General features: G+C 52.2%; 1 protein-coding gene across 1 annotated transcript; it reads right to left on the bottom strand.

Annotated features, from left to right (window-relative positions):
• Window positions 1-889: 889 nt before the first annotated feature.
• TCF25 (transcription factor 25) lies at window positions 890-22,806 on the bottom strand. The gene is made up of 18 exons (XM_065662476.1): window positions 22,585-22,806; window positions 21,508-21,675; window positions 17,779-17,853; window positions 15,140-15,264; window positions 13,566-13,631; window positions 12,379-12,461; window positions 11,185-11,315; window positions 8,430-8,529; window positions 7,414-7,507; window positions 6,389-6,481; window positions 5,679-5,784; window positions 5,131-5,290; window positions 3,863-3,950; window positions 3,133-3,291; window positions 2,414-2,504; window positions 2,035-2,114; window positions 1,367-1,439; window positions 890-1,134 (listed from the first exon to the last, which is right to left on the bottom strand). The coding sequence occupies exons 1-18, from the start codon at window positions 22,753-22,755 to the stop codon at window positions 973-975; spliced, it is 2,025 nt and encodes a 674-aa protein (XP_065518548.1). The 5' UTR covers window positions 22,756-22,806; the 3' UTR covers window positions 890-972.
• Window positions 22,807-23,097: the final 291 nt, after the last annotated feature.

Raw genomic sequence — 23,097 nt, forward strand, 5'->3', positions numbered from 1 at the left:
GAGCTGGAAAATGCCGAATCTGCAAAAGGGAGTGATGCAAGGGCACAGCACAGGGAGCCAGGACCCGGATGGGCCTGTGCCTGCCCCAGCCCCCTTCCTGAGCATCCAGGCTGCTCCCCAGGGAGCCCTCCCGGATTGATTCTGGGCAGCATAGCCTGGCTCAGCATCAGAGCCAGATACACAGCATTACACAGCAGAAAAAGGGGAAAAAGCTTTGGGGGCAGCAAAGCTGAGTTAAAAGGTTTGAGTGCAGCTGATCTCATCCCCTGCTCTGTAAGGTGAAGGTGCTGAGATGAGGGATGGAGAAAACAAAGAGAAGGGATGATTTCTGCTTCCAGCATCATGTAACGGCTGCAGTGCACAGAAGAGCAGCTCCGCACACCCCTCCAGGACCGTAAGGACAGCTACAGCTCTGAGGGAGGCCCTGTAGCGTCCAAGGCCAGGTTGGATGGGGTTGGAGCAACCTGGTCAAGTGGAAGGTGTCCCTGCCCATGGCAGGGAGATTGGATTAGACCACCTTTAAGGTCCCTTCCAAACTGAACCATTCTTTGTTCTGCCGTGCCCCAATGGTACCAGAGCAGGGTCCCTGAGCTCTTTGTCAGAGAGCTGGAAGACTCAGTGCTGTTTCACAGAGGGAAGGAGGCTTCAGGCTCAGGCGCACAGAAAAAAAGCCTCCAGCCATTAAACAAGACAAGAGCCAGAGAGGAAGGGGGCAGCAAACACGCTTGGAGGCCAGAAGGGACTAAGCTGACTGGGGGCAGAGGGACAGCTGCTGTAGATTAGCTCTGCCCGCTCAGACAGCCCTCAGCCCGCACTGAGAGGTGAAAGGTGCCACGGTGGCAGCCCTGCCCCTTCCCACCAGAGCCCATCCCCACAGTGAGTGGGCGCCTGGAGCTTGTGTCTACTTTATTGGAGTGGACACGAGTTGTGGGGTGGTTACAGAGGGGTGGGGGAACAACACGTGCTCTCGGCTCAGTCCCAGTCACCATCTCCTTCAGGGTTGTCATCTCTGGGCGGTTCCTGGAACTGGATGTTCGCCAGCATGTCCCGCATGGCTGCCATGAGCCTGTTCACCCCCTGGTTCAGGTCCTGCCCTGCTCCAGCCTCTTCATCCCCATCAGGCCTGAGATCCTCCTGCAAGACAGCAGAGCTAGAGTGGCTGTGCAAGGAGCTGCATGCCTGCAGCACGCAGGGAAAGACGGTACTGCTTGCCAAAAAGCATCAGGCTGCTCTGCAACCTGACGTTTAATACACACTGCATATGCCAAGAGCCACTCCCTTTGCAGAAACACTGTGCAGTGGAAACTACTGTGTACCGACAGCAGAAGCGTGCTCAGATTTGCCTGCAGGAGCCCAATGCACATACCTGCAAGTTAAGATTTGGCAACAGCGAGCGGAAGAAGAGAGATAAAGTGCTTTCGTTGGACGGATGAATTGTCCTGAAAGACAGAAGTTGCAGCAGGGTTAAGAGAGCAGCTTGGTACTCGACCTCACGCTAGGGCTGAGGCAGTGCAGGGATGCTGGAGAGAACCACACTGTCCAGAACAGCACCCGACTGCCCCTGAGACAGCCTTGAAGCAGGGATTTGGGGGATTCCTGGGGATTTTGGGGATTTTTTCCACCCCTGGGCAGCCAGCAGCTGGCTACAGCAGTCACTAAAACCACTGCCAGGTTTGGTCTGAGCTGGGTCAATGCATAAGACATGTATGGGTTCAACTCAACAGGCTGTGCACACTGTGGCTGGCTGCGCTTCAGCCTGTGCTTATCCCAAGCCACCTTGTTGAAGAAACAGCTGAAGTCGCTCAGTGGCCTTTGCCTTAATGGCTGCGAACAGTCGCCGTCTCCAGTGGTGACCACTGAGGAGAACTGACAGGACCAGTCCTGCCTGTATGTGCCACAGGCCAGGCAGCTCTTCCTCCGAGATGGAGGAGGACCATCAGCTCCAAGCACCCACGTGCACCCAGGCCTGGGGCTGAGGTTGTGCCAGGAACATGTTGGTTGTGCCAGCCCAGAAGCAAGGGGTGGAGGAGGTACCTTTCTGGTCTGGTGTAGGAAATGATGGAGTCCAAAGGAGGCAACGGATCAAACCCCATCACAGGCTGCGAGGTCACCTCCTGGGGGGAAGGAAAAAGAAGGGGTGAAGCTGCATTGCCAGCAGCAGCAAGCACTGAGGCATGGGGATGATCAGACGAGCTGGACAGGCCTGGGGGAGTGCAGTGCCCAGCCCGTCCACACACGCCCTGTGTGATGGCCTGGGAAGCTGAGCTACAGAGAGGACACTTCAGGGTCAGGTGGATGCTTTTTGCTGGGTTTTGGGTTTAAGACGTGCCCAGCATCTGTGTGCACAGCAGGGATGTGAGTGCTGTCACAGTGCACACAGTGGCAGTGCCTGTGCCCCAACAAAACACCTCACCAGAGGCAGAGCTGCCGTGGCCTCCTTCATCTCCGAGAGGATGATGTGCCTGTAGATGTTCCTGGGCGCGCTCTGGTACCGCATCTTCCTCCTAAAGCGGGGAGGGGACAGAGGACCGCACTGAGCACAGCTCAGCAGAGCCACAGTTTCATTTCTGCTTCTCTAGGTGCATCATCAGCTTCATCCCCGGCTCTGGGGGCACACGCTGTACTGGATGGAACCGGCTTGAAGCCAAGCCAAAATTGCTTGACAGCTGCTGACCTCCAGACCAAAGAGCAGAACAGCTCAGGGACACTGTACAGATCTTTCTCACTGGGCCAGCAGAGCAAACCAACTCCAGTTTAGGACAAGACCTAATGCCTCCTGCTTCTCAGGGTTGGGATGTGTTTCTAATCTTGCCCTGTGCAGTACATGCATGTGAGCTGTGCAGCCATTCCTGCCTCTTCCAGCCAGCAGCCCCTTGGCTCTCCCCAGCACATGTGCTGGCCAAGGCTGGGGAAGCCCATGCAGTACATACTCCCCAATGAGAGGTACAGCTCTTAATTCGTGTCTGCAGAAAATACAGAAGAGCTTTTGCCTCCCTAGACCCACTAGGTAACATTTGGCATCAGCAGCCACCATCAGATGGGTAGGTGAGGGGCTCCCTACCCTGCTCTGTCCCTGTGTTCAATCACCCATGCCTGGTGTGAGCACCGCTCACCTCCTCCTGCTGCACTCACTTGTGCTCAGACTCCTCCACCAGCGGGTCCTGCGCATCCACCATGCAGAGCACCTCGTGGACATTGGTCTCCAGCCATGCCATGACAGCTGGGTCCTTCCACAGCGAGTGAGTCCTTCCCACGTAGAGGCATGTCAGCTGGTTCAAGGCAGGAGGCTGGCTACAGGAGACAGCTGTTATTCACGACACTCTCCTCCTTCCTACCTGCAGGTCTCTGCGAGGGCTGGCAAGGGCTCGTCTCTGCACTGTGCTTCGGCTCGAGAACACAAAGAGAGGAATCGCATGCTCCCTGCTTTGCTATTTCCATCTACCTTCACCAGTTTTTCTGTCTTCATCTATTTTTGGGATAAGCACAGCCATAAGATGAAAGTTAACGCTGCCTTGACACGAGGGGGAGACCATTTGTGTGTTTAGGAGGACCACATGTCAAGGAAATCCAGACTGGTAGGAAACAGCCTGCCCTGAGAGCACACACACATTGCTCCCTCTCACTACAGGCAGCAACAAGCTTCAGCATAAACTTCTGACCCATCAACATTAAAGTGAGGTCTATCAGCATTATCTGGTGGCCATTACGGAAATTCATTATCAAAGCATCTAAGAGCCTACTCAGGAAAAACAAATATTCTCCTCCGCAGTTTTGTAACTCCATTAGCTGCCTGAGCAAGCAAAAGCCCCACTACCAGTAAGATCAATTCCTTCTCTTTACTGACAATGTCTCCAGGGCTTACCTGATTTGAGCATTCAGCCTGAAAAAGGAATGGTTCGCGACCCTGGCATCGGGCTGCACACTGCAGTGATCCAACAACGGCATAAGAACTGCAGGAGAAAGACAGACAACTCATTATCAACAGCCTGGTGAGCAGCATCACGGCATGGCCAGGGCTGCAAGGACACAGCCCCAGCCTGGAGGGCAGCACTCCATCAGGGCACTGATGGAAGACCCACGTGGGGTTTGAGGATGCTGCTGGGGGCTGTGGTGTGCTCTGATCTCTGTGTGGATGATGAAACAGATTCAGGGTAAATGTAAAAGAACAACAAACTATTTTTTCCCCTGATGCAGTAAGGTGAAATTTTCCACACTTAACACTGCTGGCCTTTGAGCTTGAACAAGGATTTTATTTCAGTCACCATGATGAAAAAGATGGTTTCAGCCACCACAAAACTAAAACTCTGTTTGAGAGCTGGTTATTCTTGCCTATAAAGACACACCCTCCTCTGGGCCCAGAGGGGCTGTGCATCTCCTTTCATGGACAGCAGCACCAACTTGATGAAAGCAAGAGAGATGGGCACCCATGAAGAGCATATCTAAAGCCAAGCAGTGTCTGGAAGGGAAAGCCAAGAGAGACTTGCAGTCTCTGGTCTGGGCAACCCTGGGGTGAAATATTTTCCTGCTCCAAGGCTCTGGTTCTCATGCTCCCCCAACTTGCCCATGACCATCTCTAACGAACGGGCATCAGCTGCTCCAAGGAGGCTGTGCAGCACAGAGAACAATCACCAGTCTCTTCCTAACACTCACATCACAGGCTCACAGCTGTGGGGTGCCCTGTGTAGCTCCATCACACTCTCACCAGCCCTGCAATGGCGCAGGAAGGCTGAATCTCACCACCACTGCTTCACTGTGAGGGTGCTGAGGCACTGGCACAGGGTGCCCAGAGAAGCTGTGCCTGGCAGTGCTCAAGGCCAGGTTGGACACAGGGGCTTGAAGCAAGCTGCTCCAGTGGAAGGGGTCCCTGCCCGTGGCAGGGGTTGGAGCTGGATGAGCTTTAAGGTTCCCTCTAACCCAAACCAGTCTGGGATTCCACCTGCCACCACGGCCAGCCTGCCTGGTCACCCTCTGAGTCAGGGCTCCCATCTCCCACAGAGGTGAATGTCATTTGCAAGCCACAGGCAAACTGCTGTCTCTGCATTTGCCTGCCTGGAACCCAGCCTGCGCTCTCAGAGATGGAGAGAGCAGCAAAGCCTGCGGGTATGGACTTACCGGTGGGGACAGACTTACCGCTTGGGAACATGACCAAAGCGAGCTGGATGAGCCGGGCAGCTTTCTCTCGGGCCTGGCTTAGCTCCAGCTCAGAGCGCTCCTCCTGCTGGCTCAGGAAGAAATAGGCCAGCGGCACCGAGAAGGCAAAATTGGGCAGCTGGGACAGGTTCCGGTGACTCTGCAGATCAGAGGGACATATTTAACGAGAAATGATGCTATGCAGAATCATCCCGGTGGGGATGGGCTGCACACAGGCTCTTGCTCACTTGATTAAGTTACTTTGCAGCTGCTGGCTTGGTGCCCCCACCACTGAGTAAGCAATTTGAGTCTGTACAATTGTTTGCAGGGTACCAGGATTACAAAAACAACCCTCCCCACAAGCCTTCACAGGTCATTCCAATGTTGTTGGGATGCCAGCCTGGCTGCCAGACAGCTGCGAAGGGCTAACCTCCTTAGGAATCCCCTGTGCACTGTGACACAGCCTAGGCAGGTCTCCCTGGTCTCACATCAGGAAGCAGCTTTTCCACCCTTCTGCCTCTCACCAGGGCTGCTTGTTGGGATCTCACCTCCCACTCCTGGAACATGCGGATCAGGAAGGTGTATTCTCTAGCTCGGAGGGACAGAAAATCAATCATCAGCAGCACACACAGTGGGTCATTCTCTGGATCAAGGCTTCAGGGGGAGAGAACACAAGGAAGGGAAATAAAAATCAGTGTCACAACAGCTCAAATAGCTGCCCTCGTTTCTAAGTCAAGCAAGACTTTCCTACTAGCATCCAGAGAACTTCCGTGACTCAGCAAGCAGGGAGAACAGGAACACTATTGTTCCCACATGGCCAGGATGACAGTTCAATGCCCTGCCCTCTCTTGTGTCCCTGCAGAGGGGTGACAGTGCCCCATCACCACCTATGAGGAAGACTGAAGCCAGCACTGTACACCGGCTCCACAGAGAGTCTGAGATCTGCTCTACCAACTAGCCAGGCACACAGCCCAGTGGTCAATTGCAAGGGCCACCCTGGTCCCATCTGCTTAAATCTCCTTCACAACCACCTCTCTTCAAAGCAGCACCACAGATGTGCCCAAAGCTAACCTGTGACACTGCATCTATAAGGAGTGGAAACAGCCCTCACTGAGCGAGGGAGTGGCAGAGCACCTCCAGGGTTTTTGTCCTGCCCAGGTCAGGTTTGGTGCATTGTTAGAAGTGTGTTTCCCCCAGCCTGCAATGCCCTGTCCTGTCCCACAGGGAATGGGACACAGTCCTTGGCGAGGACACCCACCTCAAAATCAGCTTGCAGAACTCCAGGGCTGTGCGGGGACAGCCTCTCTTCTCCAGAAAGATCAGATGCTTGAAGAGGGCCAGGAAGAAAGCTCTGTGTGGGGAACAGCAATAGGTTTTAGAAGCCACATTTGGAGCTCACGAATGGGGACACAGCCAGCCCCAGCTCCCTGCTCCCTGAGCATCAGCACTGGGCTTCAGCCTGGAGGGTCCAGGGAACCTGGCCTGGTGCAGTACAAGGTGCCACAGACCTCTCCATGTTCCCACCTCTTACTGCTTTTATCTCTTTGTGCAACTGTAGGGCCAGCACAGATCAGGGCATGGACGCCACAGACCAGGGCCGACAACTCAGACAACAAAAAAAAAGGAAATCCATAACTTCTGCATCCTGCCTTGTCCCAGCCTGCCCAGGGACAGTGACACAGCATGCACGATGTGTTATCAGAGGAGCGCTAGCACCCAAACTGGTGTTACAGATCGCAGCGTTCAGGTCACAGATGGCACAAAGCCTGTCAGTGAGCAGGTCCTGGAAATATGAGCAACCTCCAGGTACATGGGTCAGCTGACTGGAAAATACCCAGAATAAAGTCACCTTTCCCTGCAGCTGCAGAGCTGTCATTATGTAAAGAGCCAGGCGAGTGCCGGGCAGGAAGCAAAGTGACCAAGCACAGTCATAAAAACACCGTGACAATAAATGCCATTTTGGACTAAGGGGCACTGGTCACATGAAAAGGATGTGTCAGGGAGGAACAGCTACTGCTACAGTAAGAAACCCCTTGGGAAAGAGCTTGGTAAAGAAGCAAGAGCTGCATTTACCCCAGCGCCCATCTCAGGAGTTGCTGCCTTGCTGAGGGCACTGTCACCAGCTGCCAGAGCCTGTTCTGACAGAAAGGGACATTCAAGGTCCCCCTGCCACCATGGATGACGCAGCACACATCGGGAATCTGGGTCTCCGTGTCCAAAGTAGGCCAGGACATGCTGTGACGGCTCTCCAGCAGACATGGGGCAGGCAGATGTGCCACATACCTGTTCTCGGGCCGCCGGTAGTCCAGCCTGCAGGTCCCGCTGGTCAGACTGAAGACGGGGTGGAAGGCGCTCTCCATGCTGTACAGCGCTCGCTCTGCAGGCAGCAAGGGCAGTGTCAGGGCACGCCATCACCCCAGCACACCACACAGTCCCAGAGCACACAGAATGGCAATTCATTTAGCCCAGAAGACACCAAGAGCTCTGACCCCCATGATATACGCTTTCTCACAGCCTAACAAAGCACAAAGCTACTGCAGACTATACGGTTGCAACAGACACCCCCAGGGAGGTGAGCCCTCTTCCCTTCTGTGGGGAATTAGATGATGCTCCAGTCGTGGAAAGTAACTCTTCTGGAGGTCTGGGACTGACACTGGTACAGCTGCCTCTGTCATAATTATTTTCACAAGGGGAAGCCAGAGATCCCATCCTCACCTTACCTCTTGTTTTTGCTATCATGCTGCAGAGCACATGCCTCATCTAACACCAAACAGCCCACCTGATACCAGAGATTGCAGCATGGCCATCCAAGGGACAGCATCCTCTGGGATGCCTCCTGCTCCATGCAGCCCTGAGGAGCAAGCAGGGCCTGACCTACAAGATGCTGGTCAGAGGAAGGCAAAGCAGGCTGGCCTGGAGGGCAGGGCTGGCTCCCTGCAGAGGGGTAGGCTTCCTGCAGCAGACCCTTGCACTGATATATGTTGTAGCTACTAAGTCAGACTCTCCTCTTGTAAGGGATTTCCTGCTGGTGGGACTCCACAACATCCAGACAATCCTTCAATTCATTTTGAAGGTGATCGCTGATGTGCTTTGCCCCAGATAAGCATGTGTCTCTGTTTAAAAGCCTCCAGCGAAAGCTGCTGGTCTGCAGGACAATGGAAGGCTGAGTGCTCACAGCCCCAGTCGCAAACGCAGAGCCAAACCAACTTTGCTGGTTTGCTGCTTTCCTATGAACCAAAGCCAAAAGCCTTTGATCACTGATTCACATCAGGACCTCTGCTCCTCACCTCAACTCTTACCTATGAGATCACGGGCCATCTCCTGATCCTCCTGCATCCGGCACACATCACTGAGCTGCAGAAGGGAGTCCACATGATATGGGTTCATCTGAAGCAGCAGCTGCAGAAGAACATGAGCTTTATTAGATGATGGCACGAATCACTGTATTCTCGTGCACTCTGCCTACAAGGTAAGCTCTAAAAGCCTGGCAGGGAGGCAAATGTCCTTATACCACATGCAAGAGAGAGAGGCTGTTCCTGCTCTGGGATCTGAAGGTGAAGAAATCCTGTGCCACACCATCAGAGAGGCAATGCTCAGACTGTAACGCAATGCTTGGGACACACCTCACGTGAAAAGCTGACACTATGGATTAAAAGAACCTAAGAACCACACTGGGTCAGAGTAGAGGTCCATCCCACCTTGCCTCCAAAATCAGATGCCTGGGAAAGAGGGCACAAGGCTGGGCATACATGATGGCTCCCAGCACACCCCAAGCTGCCAACTTTTAGAGGTACAGGGACCCCTGTATCAAAGATGCTGTTCACATTAGTGGCATCTCCTCTCATGAATTTGTTCCCTTCCTGACGCAGGTACCCTTCCAGCACCTCAGCTCTGCAACACAGAAAGCTGCTGCTTAAGCACACAGTGTGAAGAACTTCTTTTCATTCCAACCTGCCAGCTCTGTCCATGTGCTGAAAGGAACAGCAAGGAGATCTCTCCCCACTCAGAGCATGATCTGAGCCCTTGCTCGCAGCTTCCCTCAGGCAGCTCACTCCAGTCAACCCAGCTCTTCCAGCGCCAGGGCCATGCCAGGCCTTTGATCATCTCTACTGTCCTCTGAATCTCTCCCAGCTCCTCCATTCCCTTCTGAAGGGGAGGGCCCAGGACTGCAATTCAGGAGTCAAAAGGCACGCATCAGCCATAATTACATTTTTGGTTTATTCTCTATCTCTAAATAATTCTTGGCATTTTCATCAGGTATCAGGAGGACATTTGGATACATCTATTGCAACTGCAGGATCCAGCTCCTGAGCACTAATGGATTAATTCTTTTCCAGACTTCAGAATAGAACTTTAACCACAAACCCCTTCTGCATTCGCTAATTATAAATGGGCTACTTTTCCCAAGCACCAAAAACTCAGTTTCAATATTAAAATAGTGAAACTACATTTCCTCACAGTTTAGTTTGAGGATTTTCTTTCCCATAACTGAAAAAATGCAGCTTCAAAAGGTCCAGAAGTTGTGCAGGCCAGTGGCCAGTGCAACCACCTACAGTACAAAGCCTTTATGCTCTGGACTGTCCCAGCCCAGCGCCTTTGCCTCAGTGCCACTTGCCCGATGTTTCACCCCTTCTTTGCTTGCCCTTAAGCTCCTTTACAGTCCTTTTTGGCCGAGATGAAGCACCAGTGGTCATGGCAATGTTAAAAAGCACTCTTCACACACAACTTCTCAAGCAAGACCCTTTCAGTCCACTTGTAAGAGCAGAAAAAGCACTCACTGAGCAGGACTCCCCACAGAATAAGTTTTTGTATGCTGAGTGACAGCAGCAAGGCAAGCAAAAGCAATTACACTGAGACTGTTGTTATTGCAGATAAACTGGTTGGGGTTTGAAGTACTTCTGGCATCAGCAAACCCACAGGTTATATTTTACCCTTAACAGAAGAGTAGAAGACTAAAGCTGTAGTAATAGCATAGAATGGTTTGGGTTAGAAGGGACCTTAAAGCTCATCCAGTCCCAACCTCCTGCCATGGGCAGGGACACCTGCCCAGAGGAGGATGCCTCAGCACTCTCACAGGGAAGAACTTCTGCCTAAGAGCTCATCTCCACTTCCCCTCTGTCAGATCAAAGCCAGTATCTTCAAACATAGCCAGACCCACTTAACAGAGACAGAGCATAAACGTAAGAATGCACCACGGAAACCCCAGCCTGCTCTGCAAAGCAAGACCGTGTTTGAGCTGCCCTTAAGATACTAGCTCTTTGGTGCATCGCTGCTGCAGAGGAATTACCTTGCATCATTTAATGCAAATCCCTCCATCCAGTCAGCAGGCACAATGTATGAGCTGGAGAGAACAGTGACCATGAGCAGAGGGTGGGAAAGCAGAAAGAAGTTGTTTTATTTATTTAGTAGACAATGGCCTCTTTAAGAAATGTCTCCAGGGCATGTATCTGAGCTCATGTGGCCAGGGTTTCCAGGGCAAAAATACCTCCGCTATGGTCCTGCAGCGTGCAGAGCAATTTTACCACTGTTTATCACTACAGACTATAAATGTTACCATTCCATTCAACAAGCTTGGACACACATGAAGAACTTTCAATACAAAGACTGTTTTGCTGAAATATCAAGAAAAGACACATTTTCACTTATGCAAGTTTATAAATAGAACAGCTGTAATTTAGATTCCCATTTAAAGATCCGTTTATACAGTATTTTTCCTCAGTTGAAGAGCTGAGACAAGGGAGCTTTATTCCTACCCTTTCAGCCAAAGCCTTTCAATGGGCTCCTCTTCCAGATGGCTACACAGCATGTTGTCAGGCAGAGCTACCAAGGTTCTGCCACCAGCCACTGGACTTCCTTTGCACCAAGGTGCTCACTTATCTTAGTGGAGCTCAGCAAGCAGTGTTAACTCACCCCACATGGAGGGGGCACAGGGGTCTACTGCTCAGAATGAGACTGCCAAAAAAGAGAAGACCTGGTATGCATCAGCCCACCTCCCCTGCCAGGGAAAGTAACTGCAGGAGGCAGACGCACAGGCAACCCGATTTCACAACCTACCACGATGTTGTTGGGGTCCATAGACTCTACAGCATCCAGAAACTTGAACTGCACTTGCTGGTACTCGCGATGGTGCTCGAATGTGAAGTACTGGACTCCTCTCCTGGTGTCCAACAGCTGCATGGTGATACCTACAGGGTGCGTGGGAGATGTGGGTACCACCACTGCCAGCACAGCAGCAAGAGCAGCTCTTCTGCTCTCTTATCACACAGAAAGCTCATTCATGTCACTGGGTCCAAAGTCAGACATGTCTTCAGCAACTCCTAGAGTATTTCACTCCTTTCCCTCCTCTCACAAGTCAAAGTCCAAAACCCACTATAGAAGTGCAGGCTGCTTGCTTTCCCCATGGATATCAGAATCATAAAATGGTTTGTGTTGGAAAAGACCTTAAAACTCATCCAGGCCCAACCCCTGCCACAGGCAGGGACCCCTTCCACTGGAGCAGCTTGCTCCAAGCCCCTGTGTCCAACCTGGCCTTGAGCACTGCCAGGGATGGGGCAGCCACAGCTTCTCTGGGCACCCTGTGCCAGTGCCTCAGCACCCTCATCATCCCTTGTCCTATCACTACAGTCCCTGATGAAGAGTCCCTCTCCTGCACCCTTGTAGATAGATATATTTCTTATTATTCAGCAACACTGCTGTTTAGAACAGAAGTTCTCATAGAATCATAGAATAGTTAGGGTTGGAAAGGACCTCAAGACCATCTAGTTCCAACCCCCCTGTAATGGGCAGGGACACCTCACACTAAACCATCCCACCCAAGGCTTCATCCAACTTGGCCTTGAACACTGCCAGGGATGGAGCACTCACAGCCTCCCTGGGCAACCGATTCCAGTGTCTCACCACCCTAACAGGAAAGAATTTCCTCCTTAGATCCAATTTAAACTTCCCCTGTTTAAGTTTTAACCCATTACCCCTTGTCCTGTCACTACAGTCCCTAACGAAGAGTCCATCCCCAGCATCACCACCTGCTACCTCCAGTAAGGGGACAAACAACCCCTCAAATACTAAGATACAACACGACAGAGTTCTCCCTGTGAGGAACGAGGTTATTTCCATCAGTTGCAGAGCAGTTCCCTTTCCACATCAGCCAGTGCTTATCCTGGGCCTGGCAGCTGATGAAAGTAGCTTTGGTTTCCATGCACTGAGGCTCTTGCAGTGTCTGTGCCACGGCAGCAGTACCAAAAGCCTCACCTGTTTTGCCATAGCGTGGCCAGGTATTCTTTGGAACAGTCAGCCACGTGCTGCGGACGTGCTGGCGCTGCCTCTGCCTTGGCCTGGGGAAATAAAACACAACAAGTCACAGTGTCTCTGTACTGACAGAATGAGAGGAGAGCTGAAATCAGCCAAAAAAAGGATGATTCAAGGGGAAAAAAAGAGGTCCAACTTTTCCCCATCTGCAGCCCTCCCACAGGGCTTTTGCCAGCAGTTTAACATGTCTGCCCTCAAGACAACATACTTTCACTCAGGCTCTGCTTCACTTGAAGCATTTCTCTCTGGGCCAGCCAGTGCCTCCAGCATTTCTACTTCAATAGCTTCTCCCCCGTTTTTATTCCTGCCAAGTTCTCAGCCACTTCTTTGCTTCAAACAGCTTCCCAAGTCCCATTAAGAGAGCCCCACATCCCCCAGCAGTGCCTTCAAAGGTCAACTGATTCAGTTTAAGCTGCATTCACAAATGCAACCAATGCACTCGTTCACAGTAGAAGGAAACCAGAAATTGAGGTTGCTCTAATAAAGTCATGCTTCCTCCATAAGGCACTGCTGCTTCTTCCTCAAGCACTAAATAGTCTTCCACAGACTCTCTAAGAGAAAGTTTTTGCTTCCACCATCACTGCTCTAAGCTTAACCCTTTCTTACATGCACATTTTTTAACTAGCTCATGAAACCAGGTCATTTATGGATGATGTTGACCGCAGTGCAATGGATAACTGCACAGAGACCTTGTGTCCAAACAGCAGAAGGTTTCCTAAGCCCCTGAAAACAGTGCATGAGACCCCCTGGAACGTACTCAGGGTCCACTCTGTAAGACATAAGACTCTGGGACAGACACAGGAGACAAAAGCTAGAGAAGGAAGAAATAATCCAAGAGCCTACACTCTATGAATTTGAGTGAAAGGATTTTAGAAGGTTGTTTTGATGGTAAAGGAGCAGGGATATCAGCAGAAAAAAAAGCAAATGCTATCAAAAAACCTGCAGAAGTCTTACTTACTAACAAAACAAATATTCTCCTGCCCCAGCAAGCACTATTAAATGAGTAAGACACCCTGAATCCTGACTCCGTGCTCACATGTGGCACTAGGGGCTCAGCAAGCTGCACTCAGGGAAGGACAGACGCACCAATGTGGACTTTGAAAGGGTTTAATATTAAGTTCTGGACTAACCTCTGATCACCAAGTACAGTGCGAGCCCCAAAGTATCTCTTCAACTCGTTCTCTGGATTCAAGTTTCTGAGAAGGTTGAAACAAGAAAGAAAAGCAGTTAAACACAGCCCAAAGTCTCACATTCGAATCCTCTCCACCAACCCCAAGTGCTCTGTACCTCAAACTGCCTCTGGCCAAGCCCCCCATCTGTCACACACACCATGGATCTGCCACAACACACGGAAAGGGGACTAAAGCTGGTCAAGAACAGGGAGCATCAAAAGCCCTGTTCCACCAGGAGCATGCTGCCCTCCTGCTCTGCTCCAAAGACAGCATTGAGCTGGAACATACTTCTGCTGCCCTCTCCAGGGCAGCTGCGGCCTTGGTCTGGGATAGTCCCATGTCAGCCTCCATTCAGGAGCACACAGCTGGGGTATGTGCGCCTGGAAAAGATGAGCTACCTGCTGCTGAGTTTAGCAGTAGCAGCCTACAACTCAGGGCAAGCATCCTAACCACAGCATGGAGGCTGGCAAGGATTAATAGAGACATCTCATAACAAAGCACGACAACACCTACAGTTCTCTTAATCTAACATTTGGCTCAGAGAAGGGAGATATATTTGAGAGGGGTTTCTCTCTGCTGCCCAGTAAGCCAGGCTTGAAGAGAGGGAGCGGGAAGGTTGAGATCCAGCACTGCCAACTCTAACCTACTCGGAGATTATCCAGCTCTCAAAGCTTTCTGGATGTTTATTTGACCTGAGAAGTCACTGGAGTTCAAAACCACCTTTAGGTAAACATTCTAGTCTTACTGCTGTGTCTCTAGGCCTAGTCTCAGTTTTGATGCAGCGTGACTGGTGGTTTCAAAACCAGGACTGGTTAAGTTGACCCAGCTACAGGTTTAAATGTTATCTCCAAGAACAGAAAGAGCTGCCAGCTTCTGCAGCAGCCCAGGGCTCCAAAACACACTGGACATACCAGCCAGCCTACTCCCAGTAGGTTTCCCAGTGTGATACCGGCCCAGATGTTACAGATGTCAAGCCTGAGACAGGTTCATCCTCCAGCTTGTGGACACGCTTGGTGCTTAGCCCACTTTGTTGATGGTGACATACAGGAAAGGTTAGACAAGTCTAACTTGCTTTCCTGGTGAAATTAGCTCCTGGCATTGCACAGCCCTCCTTGGAGGACAGCACATGGTGTACTGGGACCTGCTCTCCCAGTGCTGGGCTGAATGCAGCCTGTCACTTGGCAAGGTCAATTTGATGTCAAAGCTAATGCACCAGTATTCTCAGCAGTTCTGGAGAGATTCTCTTACAGTGTATGTTAGGCTGCAAGTTACCTCTGGAGGCTGATCTGGTCTGGTCACCCGCTCCAACCAGGTTTTGACAGCAGAGAATATTAATCACTGCTCAAAACCAAACACAGGTGTAAGAGCAACAGTTAGAAAGGGGTGTCTGCACAACCATTCCCACAACCCCCTTCAAGCAAGGTCCTGAATTCATGGCCAGATCACAGTGGAAGGCTCCCAGCTATTTTCCTTGGGGGAATAGATATCTCCATCACACGAAAGGCCAAAATCAGGAAGGGAGCAGGCACTACCTGTGCTCTACATAGAGTAGAGGCCTGCTGTCTGCAATTATTCCGCTCTGGGTCTGCTGCCATAGCCCACTGGTATCCTCAATCTTCTCCAGCAAGCTGTCAATGTCTTCCAGGTCATTGTCTTCCTTAAGATAGGCAAAGACAAGGCAGTTATTACAGAATAAGTAACGAAAACAGAGGTCACACCCCACTGCCTCCAGGTCCTTCGATGCATCCCAATCTCTGTGCCATACAGCGTAGCATCTACTGCTTGCCCTGCTGCTATCCCACTGCCTATGTACTCCCTTATTGAGACCTCCTGCTCTCCACACAGCACTTGGGAATGCTGCCCAGAGCCTGCATTCCCTTCTCAGCTGCCCCCAGAAGGACCGGCTGCTCTTCCCCACTGGCTAAAGGTAGCACAGCGCTGTTGCTGTCCTGAGTCTGAATATGCCAGATGAATCTACCTATCCCAGGCAGGAGGTCTGGTCTCTGGTCTGCTCCTTCTTACCCAGCCTTAGCCCTGCTTTGTTTGCTTTATTTCCACTACAACCCCTAGAATATTCTGAACAGTTGGAGTGATGATTTCAATCCTAAATGACTTATATAATTAGTCTGGTACCATCTACTTCCTATGGAAACACTAAGCTACTTGTGGTTTAAGCCCAGCTGGTAACTCAGAACCACAGAGCCGCTCACTTCCCTCCTTCCCACACAGCTCCCAGCAGGATGGGGAGCAGAACGCAAAGAATGTAAATCCCATGGTTTGAGATAATGCTTTGGGTTCAGCAGTCCAATAACTAAGGTATAATACAAAATTACTACTACTAATAGTAATGATGGGAGATAATGTAAAACTAAAAAGTAAAGCAAAAAAACCCCCCAATGAACACAAGTGATGCACAATGCAATTGCTCACCACCTGCTGACCTATACCCAGCCCAACCCGAGCAGTGATCTGGGCTTTCCAGATAACTCCCCCCAGTTTCTATACTAGGCATGACGTGCTGTGATATGGATACCCCTTTGGCTAGTTTGGGTCAGGTGTCCTGTCTCTGCTTCCTCCTGGCTTCCTATGCCCCTTCTCATGGCAGAGCATGAGACTGAAAAGTCCTTGGAGGGGGGTAAATTCTACACAGCAACAATGAAGACATCGATGTTCTCAGACTAAAGCCTAAAGACAGCACGGCACCAGATACCAGGAAAAATACCTGTTGCAGCTGAACCCAGGACACTACTGCTGTGAACCTTGTAATAAGGTATCAAACCCGCTTGATTTTAACCCAACCTTAACATATTGTGCTCTCACTTTTCCTATTTTCCAACAGCCCAAAGGATACATCCAGCAGTGCACATTCAACAGCTGTAGAACACTTTTATCCTGATTTTCCTCTGGTTTTCCCCAGAAATAGCAAGTGACACATTCCTTATACGGCCACTTCACATACTCCTCATGATGAACGTGGGTGGAACACAGAATTCCATTCAGACACCCAAACAGAACTGCAAGCTTGCCTCTTCCAGCTAAATATAGCCACTTCACATGGAGGGGATACATGAAGAGTGCATAACGTGCTTTGCATTTAAGCACTCAATCAAACGTAGTATCTTGAGCTGGCAAATGGAACTGCCTGTTTCTAGGTATGAATTCTCCCTAGAGCTGGCAGATGTCACCCTGCTGCTTGTCATTCTCAGACTTGTGAGAGGAAATGAGCTCTCTGGGTTCTCTGCCTTGGTAACTCACTCCTGAGCTCATCCAGCTGAATTCCCAGAGAGGAGGTGGCCAGCCAAGCACTGACACTGGAGCCACAGCTCACCCTTTAGCACTGCAACACAGTGTGGCTCAGGATGCTGAGCAAAGGTTCTCACTTGCATGAATAGCTGAAATAATAGTTGATGCAGTTAAGATTTCACTATCCTTTCAGCAGCAAACTACCTCCTACTTGAACTTTATTTCAATTGAGAAGACCAATAATGTGGTCCATTTAGGCTCCCAGCCTAGCTCAATCAGATAAAAGTACATTCAAGCACACAGATTCATCTCAAGTTTTATCTACAACACACAGAGACACTGGACAAAGTCCCTGCTCCAAGCATGCCTCCTCAGGGGTAGACAGCTTAGTGAGAATCACTGTCTCATTGCTCCCTTCACCACTGAGCGGATGGAGCAGGTCCCATAGGAACAGCATGTGGCAGATGCTCCTGTCAGCATTCAGTGATCAGATCTTCAACTGCAGAAACAGTGTGCAGCTGTGCACGGAGAAGAAGGGAATGTGGATGATGGAATCTGGCAGTGGGAGCTCTGCGAGGCTCTGCAGAGCCAGGAAAGCTGCCTAAGCAGGGCAAGGAAAATACAATGAAAACAGCCAAACTTCTCACACAGGACCCCTCCTGCGTGAAACCTTGAAGCAGAGATGAAAGAAGATGCTGCTGAAAGGATTTCACAGCCCTCAGCACCTGTAGAGTTGTGTCAGTCCTGGCTGCTTGAAGGACCACAGTCAAAAGCTGCTACTGCTGTTTCACAGTTTTCAAGAACTACAATGCAAAAATGGAGCATTTGTGCCTTGAAATCTTTTCTGCAGCTACCTCAGTTACCACTCTGTCTAACCCAATGGAGAAATTTGCACAGTCACTAACTCCGAGAGCAAATGCAGACATACCAGAGTCTCCCCTGCCAGAGTCTTCCTAGTTTTCCTTTTCTTTTTCTTCTTTCGTGGCTTGTTGCTCAACGTGGGCTGCAAAGATAAACAGGACAGCTGTCAGTGTGCCTATGGACAGAAAGGATGACAGCTCCACAGGGAGAGAAGCACTTCCCACAGGGATCAGCACAGAATCCTAGAATAGTTAGGGTTGGAAAGGACCTTAGGATCATCCAGTTCCAGCCCCTCTGCCATGGGCAGGGACACCCCACAGTAAACCATGTCACCTAAGGCTCTGTCCAACCTGGCCTTGAACACCGCCACAGATGGAGCACTCACAACCTCCCTGGGCAACCCATTCCAGTGCCTCACCACCCTCACAGGAAAGAATTTCCTCCTTAGATCCAATCTAAACTTCCCCTGTTTCAGTTTTAACCCGTTACCCCTTGTCCTGTCACTACAGTCCTGTGGGAATCGCCGGGAGACGAGCTCATCCGATGATGACCAACAAGTCTCATTTATTGCTAAGCAGATGGACACTTATATACCCTGCATACAGAGATCATTGGCTCATAGCTTCCACATGTTACAAGATCATTGGTTTGTAGCTTGTACATGTCACAGGAACATTGGTCAGTAGCTTCCACATTTTTTGCAGCTACACCGTGCACCCCCCCACCATCCTCCTTCTCATGCACTTATCACTTAGTGGCCTTGGCTGTGATTGGTCATAGTATGTTGCTGTTTGCCGGTGTCCTTCATTTCCTCATTATCTGGTGTGAGAGGTTTGCACCATGCTCTACACAGATGTCTTGTTTCAGCTCGTTGATGGGAGTGTGACCTTTTGACCTTTTTCGACAAGCCAATCCTCCACACAGTCCCTAATGAAGAGCCCCTCCCCAGCATCCCTACAGGCCCCCTTCAGGTACTGGAAGCTGCTCTGAGGTCTCCACGCAGCCTTCTCTGCTCCAGGCTGAACAGCCCCAACTTCCTCAGCCTGTCTTCATACAGGAGGTGCTCCAGCCCCTGATCATCCTCGTGGCCTCCTCTGGACTTGTTCCAGCAGTTCCATGTCCTTTTTATGTTGAGGACACCAGAACTGTGTTCCACCAGGTCCCATGGACTTGTGCACATTCAAGTTCTTAAGATGGTGTCGAACCAGATCCTCTCCTTCAGTGGTCCTAAGGTCTCCATTGTCACAGTCCCTGCTTCTGCCTTCCAAGACCTGGGTGGTGCAGTCAGAGCCTTTGCCAGTGAAGACCGAGCAAAGAAGTTATTCAGAACCTCAGCCTTCTCCAAATCCTGTGTAGCCAGTTCTCCCGAGAGCTTCCTCAGGGGCCCACGTTGTCCCTAGTCTGTCTTTTATTCGCACTGTTCCAACAGAATCCCTTCCCGTTAACCTTAACATCCCTAGCCAAGTTTAATTCTAACTGGGCCTTAGCTTTCCTAACCTGGTCCCTAGCTTCCCAGACAACATCCCTGTATTCTCCCCAGGCCGCCTGTCCTTGCTTCCACCTTTTATAAACCTCTTCTTTCCCTCTAAGTTTCCTCAGCAGCTCCTTATCCGTCCAAGGAGGTCTCCTGGCCCTCCTGCCGCACTTCCCTCTAGTTGGGATGCAGCACTCCTGAGCTTGTAGCAGGTGATCCTTGAATATCAACCAAGAGCCTTGGGCCCCCCTGCCCTCCAGGGCTATATCCCATGGAACCTTACTGAGCAGGCTCCTGAAGAGGCCAAAGTCTGCTCTGTTGAAGCCCAGGGCAGTGAGCTTGCTGCACGCTCTTCTCACTGTCCTGGGGATCTCAAACTCGACCATCTCGTGATCGCTGCATCCAAGGCTGCCCTGGAGCATCACATTCTCAACCAGCCCTTCCCTGTTGGTGAGCAAGAGGTCAAGCATGGCACCTCTCCTTGTTGGCTCCTCTATTACTTGCAGAAGGAAGTTGTCTTCCACACAATCGAGGAACCTCCTGGAGTGCTTGTGCCGGGCCATACCGCCGTTCCAACAGATGTCAGGGTGGTTGAAGTCCCCCTTGAGAGCAAGGGCCTGCGAGTGTGAGGCTGTTTCTACCTGTCTACAGAGTGCTTCACCCACAGAGGCCTCTTGTTCAGGCGGTCTGTAACAGATCCCCACAGTTATGTCTCCCATTGCTGTTCTCCCTTTAACCCTGACCCACAAACTCTCTGTAAACTGCTCACCTGCGCCCAGACAGAGTTCCATACTCTCCAGCCTATCCCTAACATAAAGGGCAACTCCCCCTCCCTGCCTGCCAGGCCTGTCTTTTCTGAAGAGCCTGTAACCTTCCATTCCAACACTCCAGTCATAGGAGCCATCCCACCATGTTTCTGTGATGCCCATTGTATCATACCCCCATACACGTGCACACACCTCTAATTCCTCCTGTTTGCTCCCCATGCTACGGGCGTTTGTAGAGAGGCATCTGAGCCGAGCTCCAGATGAAGCTGGCTCGTTGGCTGGAGTGGCTGGAATATGTCTACATTGCCCCGAGCATTTATTATAGGTGCTGGCAACTGACTGGGAGTGCTGGGATGGAATGATGCCCCCCTCCCCCAACACATCTAAAGCATCCTTGACCAGCCTGGCAAGCCTCCTACCAAAACCACTCTTCCTCTTCTTCTTCATCAGACCAGCTCCACCAGCCCTCAGCAGACCTGGCCTCCCAACTCCAGTCCCATGTTCTACTACCCAAACCCTTGACTATGGCAACACCGTTCTAACCATTTATTAACCTGCCCGATCCTCCCAGCCTTTTTAAGGTCCTCCCCTTTATCCTGGAGAATTGATGAAAAGACTGTCTGAGCTCCAGAGCCCCTAACCACCTCTCCCAGGGCTCTGTAGTCCTTCTTAATGTTCACCAGGCTACTACTATCTCTATCACTAGCACCCACATGGATCACTAGAAGTGGGTAACGGTTAGCATGTCAGGAGGGCCTAAATAAAACCAATATTCATTCCTTCAAGTTTCCCAGTGACTGGAAATTAAGTCACCAGGAGAAAGTGGAGAAAAGGACCAAAGGTTTACAAAGGTTTAAGCCTCAGCTGACTTTCATATCAATGTCTGAGACTAGAAAATCAGGCAAGAAACAGTTTAGATATGTCAGGTGAGGTGGAAAGGTTTCACTCCTCCTTCAGTCTCTAGGGTAACCTGTATTTCTACTTTTCTAGCAAATATGACACTTTCACCAGTCTCTCAGATCTCCACAGAAACATGCCAGAAAGCACTACAGAGGTCTTTGCTCCTCCGGCCACACTGCCTGACAACCGAAACCCCAAACGCTGAGTCCCAGCAGGTGAGGCCACGAGGACAATTCCACTTCTCTCACCCTGACCCTCATCTCTGGTGAGATACAGGCTAGACTTACAATGTCAAATTGTTGATTAAAGCACCCCTTTCATTATGAGCTACTGCAAGGAGACACTTCTGAGCCGATACAAAGCACAGGAGGGAACCTTAACACGGAACAACACAACACTACAGGGAAGACTACGTTTGGTATTTGCTTGGAGTCTTCACACCTTCCTCTCCAAATCAAACACTTCACTGAGCATCCACCGGCCAGCCCAGCTCCACGTATGGTGTGTGATGTAGAGCTCCGTTTGGTGTGCCGCGAAAGGAGCGAAGAAGCAATCTCAGTTTGAAAACCCCAGCGTGCTTTTCTCCTGACCTCAGTGCTCATGAGGACACAGCACCAGGTCCTTCTCAGGAATATTCCCTCTGCGGTTCAGTTACCGTTTGGTCCGGCTGCTCTGCCTCCTCTCCATCCCTCTGCCTGTCGCCTTCAGCCTCTTCAGTTAGAGCCCTGTTGCTGTTCCCTTCTGCTGCATCCTGCGTGCCAAGCCAGGTGTCCACTCGCTCCTCTCTAGACGGCGGCTCATCCTCTGACTCCTCAGCGGTGATCTGCAACACAGAGGTAAATAAGCTGCAGAACCAGCCGGCGCAGGGCTGTGCTCTGCCCTGTCCTGAGCGCAGGGAGCAGAATTCCCCAAGGATCCAGGCTGCTCCTCTCCCACCTGCAAACAGAGGAGAGAAATGCCGCAGAAGCAGCACAGGGCTCAGCTGCCTGAGCAGCTTCTCCAGCAGATGGACGAGGATGACCCCTTATTTCACATGTGTCACCCAGGAGGTGCCTGAACAGCCCTGCACGCACTGACTGCCTGGAGGGGAGCACAAGGCCACAACAACACATCGATGGCACAGCCCTGTCTGGGCTCTAACTTGGGAAGAGCCTGTGCTCACACAGCCAGCCCCTGGGGAAGGAGAGTGGAGAGCAGAACCGGCCAAGGAGTGACCAGAACCCATCAGCCCAAGGTCCCATCTGTTCCACCAAGGTCCCTGACCTCCAGCACCGAGGCCGGAAAGGTGGCAGAGACATTCTAAACCCAGTTTCACCCAGTGCTTGACCCCCCCAGCACCCAGGCCCAGCTCCAGCACACCCCAGCCTGGCCCCCACAGAGCCCTTCCTGCTCGCTCTCAGTTGCTGCCCCTTGGGCCCTCCCTTCACCCCACACGTCACCCAGGCCCCTCCCCTCCCGCTCCCCTGCCCCCCCCCAGTCACCCCCAGCCCCGCACCACCCGAACCCCTCCCTCCCACCCCAGGCACTGACCCCGGATCACCCCTCCCAAAACGTCCCCCCCGTGTCACCCCCCGGGGCACTGCCCCCCCCCCCCCGCTCAGTCACAGCCCCAGGTGACCCCCTCACCCCCCCCACGCTGCTGCCACCTCATGCACCTCCCACAGCCCCCTTGCCCCCCCCCCAGGCCACCCCACAGGCCCCAACCCCTGTCCCGAGCGCTGCCACCCCTCACCAGCTCGAAGCGGTTGCTGACACCGGTGCGGGCCGGCCCGTGGCGTCCCCTCGCGGGGGGAGCGGCTGGCGAGGGCCCATCGGAGCCGGGCTCAAAGCCCAGCTCGCCCAGGCCCGGCTCCTCCTGGCCCCGCTGCTCCCCCCGCAGCCGCCGCAGGGCCCGCCGCGACATGGAGCCGTGCGCGCACCCGCGCCCCTCGTACCGCGCCACTGCACACGCGCGCGCGCGCGCCCCGCCGCCGGCCCGACCCGGCCCGGCTCCGCCCCTCCAGCCCCGCGCAGGCGCACTGGCGCTCCGCCAGCCCGCGACTTGTTCCGCACCCCGCGCCGGGCGCCGCGGGAAATGTGTCGCGGGTTGGGGGCGTGGCAATGTGCGCGTTCCCGCGGGTCCCCGGCGGGGTCGTGGCGGGGTCAGAGCCTGCGGGCATGGGGAGGCCCCGGGGCAGGCCCTGCGGGACGGGCGGCGGTGACCGCGGGCACACGGGGGCGTTTCCGGGGCACGGGAAGGGCTCAG

This window comes from Lathamus discolor, chromosome Z, assembly GCF_037157495.1.
Source record: "Lathamus discolor isolate bLatDis1 chromosome Z, bLatDis1.hap1, whole genome shotgun sequence".
In the NCBI taxonomy this organism is placed as follows: Eukaryota; Metazoa; Chordata; class Aves; order Psittaciformes; family Psittacidae; genus Lathamus; species Lathamus discolor.

Excerpts from the sequence above, each read along its gene's own strand:
- TCF25 (XM_065662476.1), bottom strand. The coding sequence starts at position 22,755 with ATGTCGCGGCGGGCCCTGCGGCGGCTGCGGGGGGAGCAGCGGGGCCAG. Across the intron at positions 5,785-6,388 it reads TTCTGCAAGCTGATTTTGAG|CCTTGATCCAGAGAATGACC; the intron begins GTGGGTGTCCTC and ends CTCCCCCTGAAG. Across the intron at positions 3,951-5,130 it reads TTTGGTCATGTTCCCAAGCG|TTCTTATGCCGTTGTTGGAT; the intron begins GTAAGTCTGTCC and ends TTTCTCCTGCAG.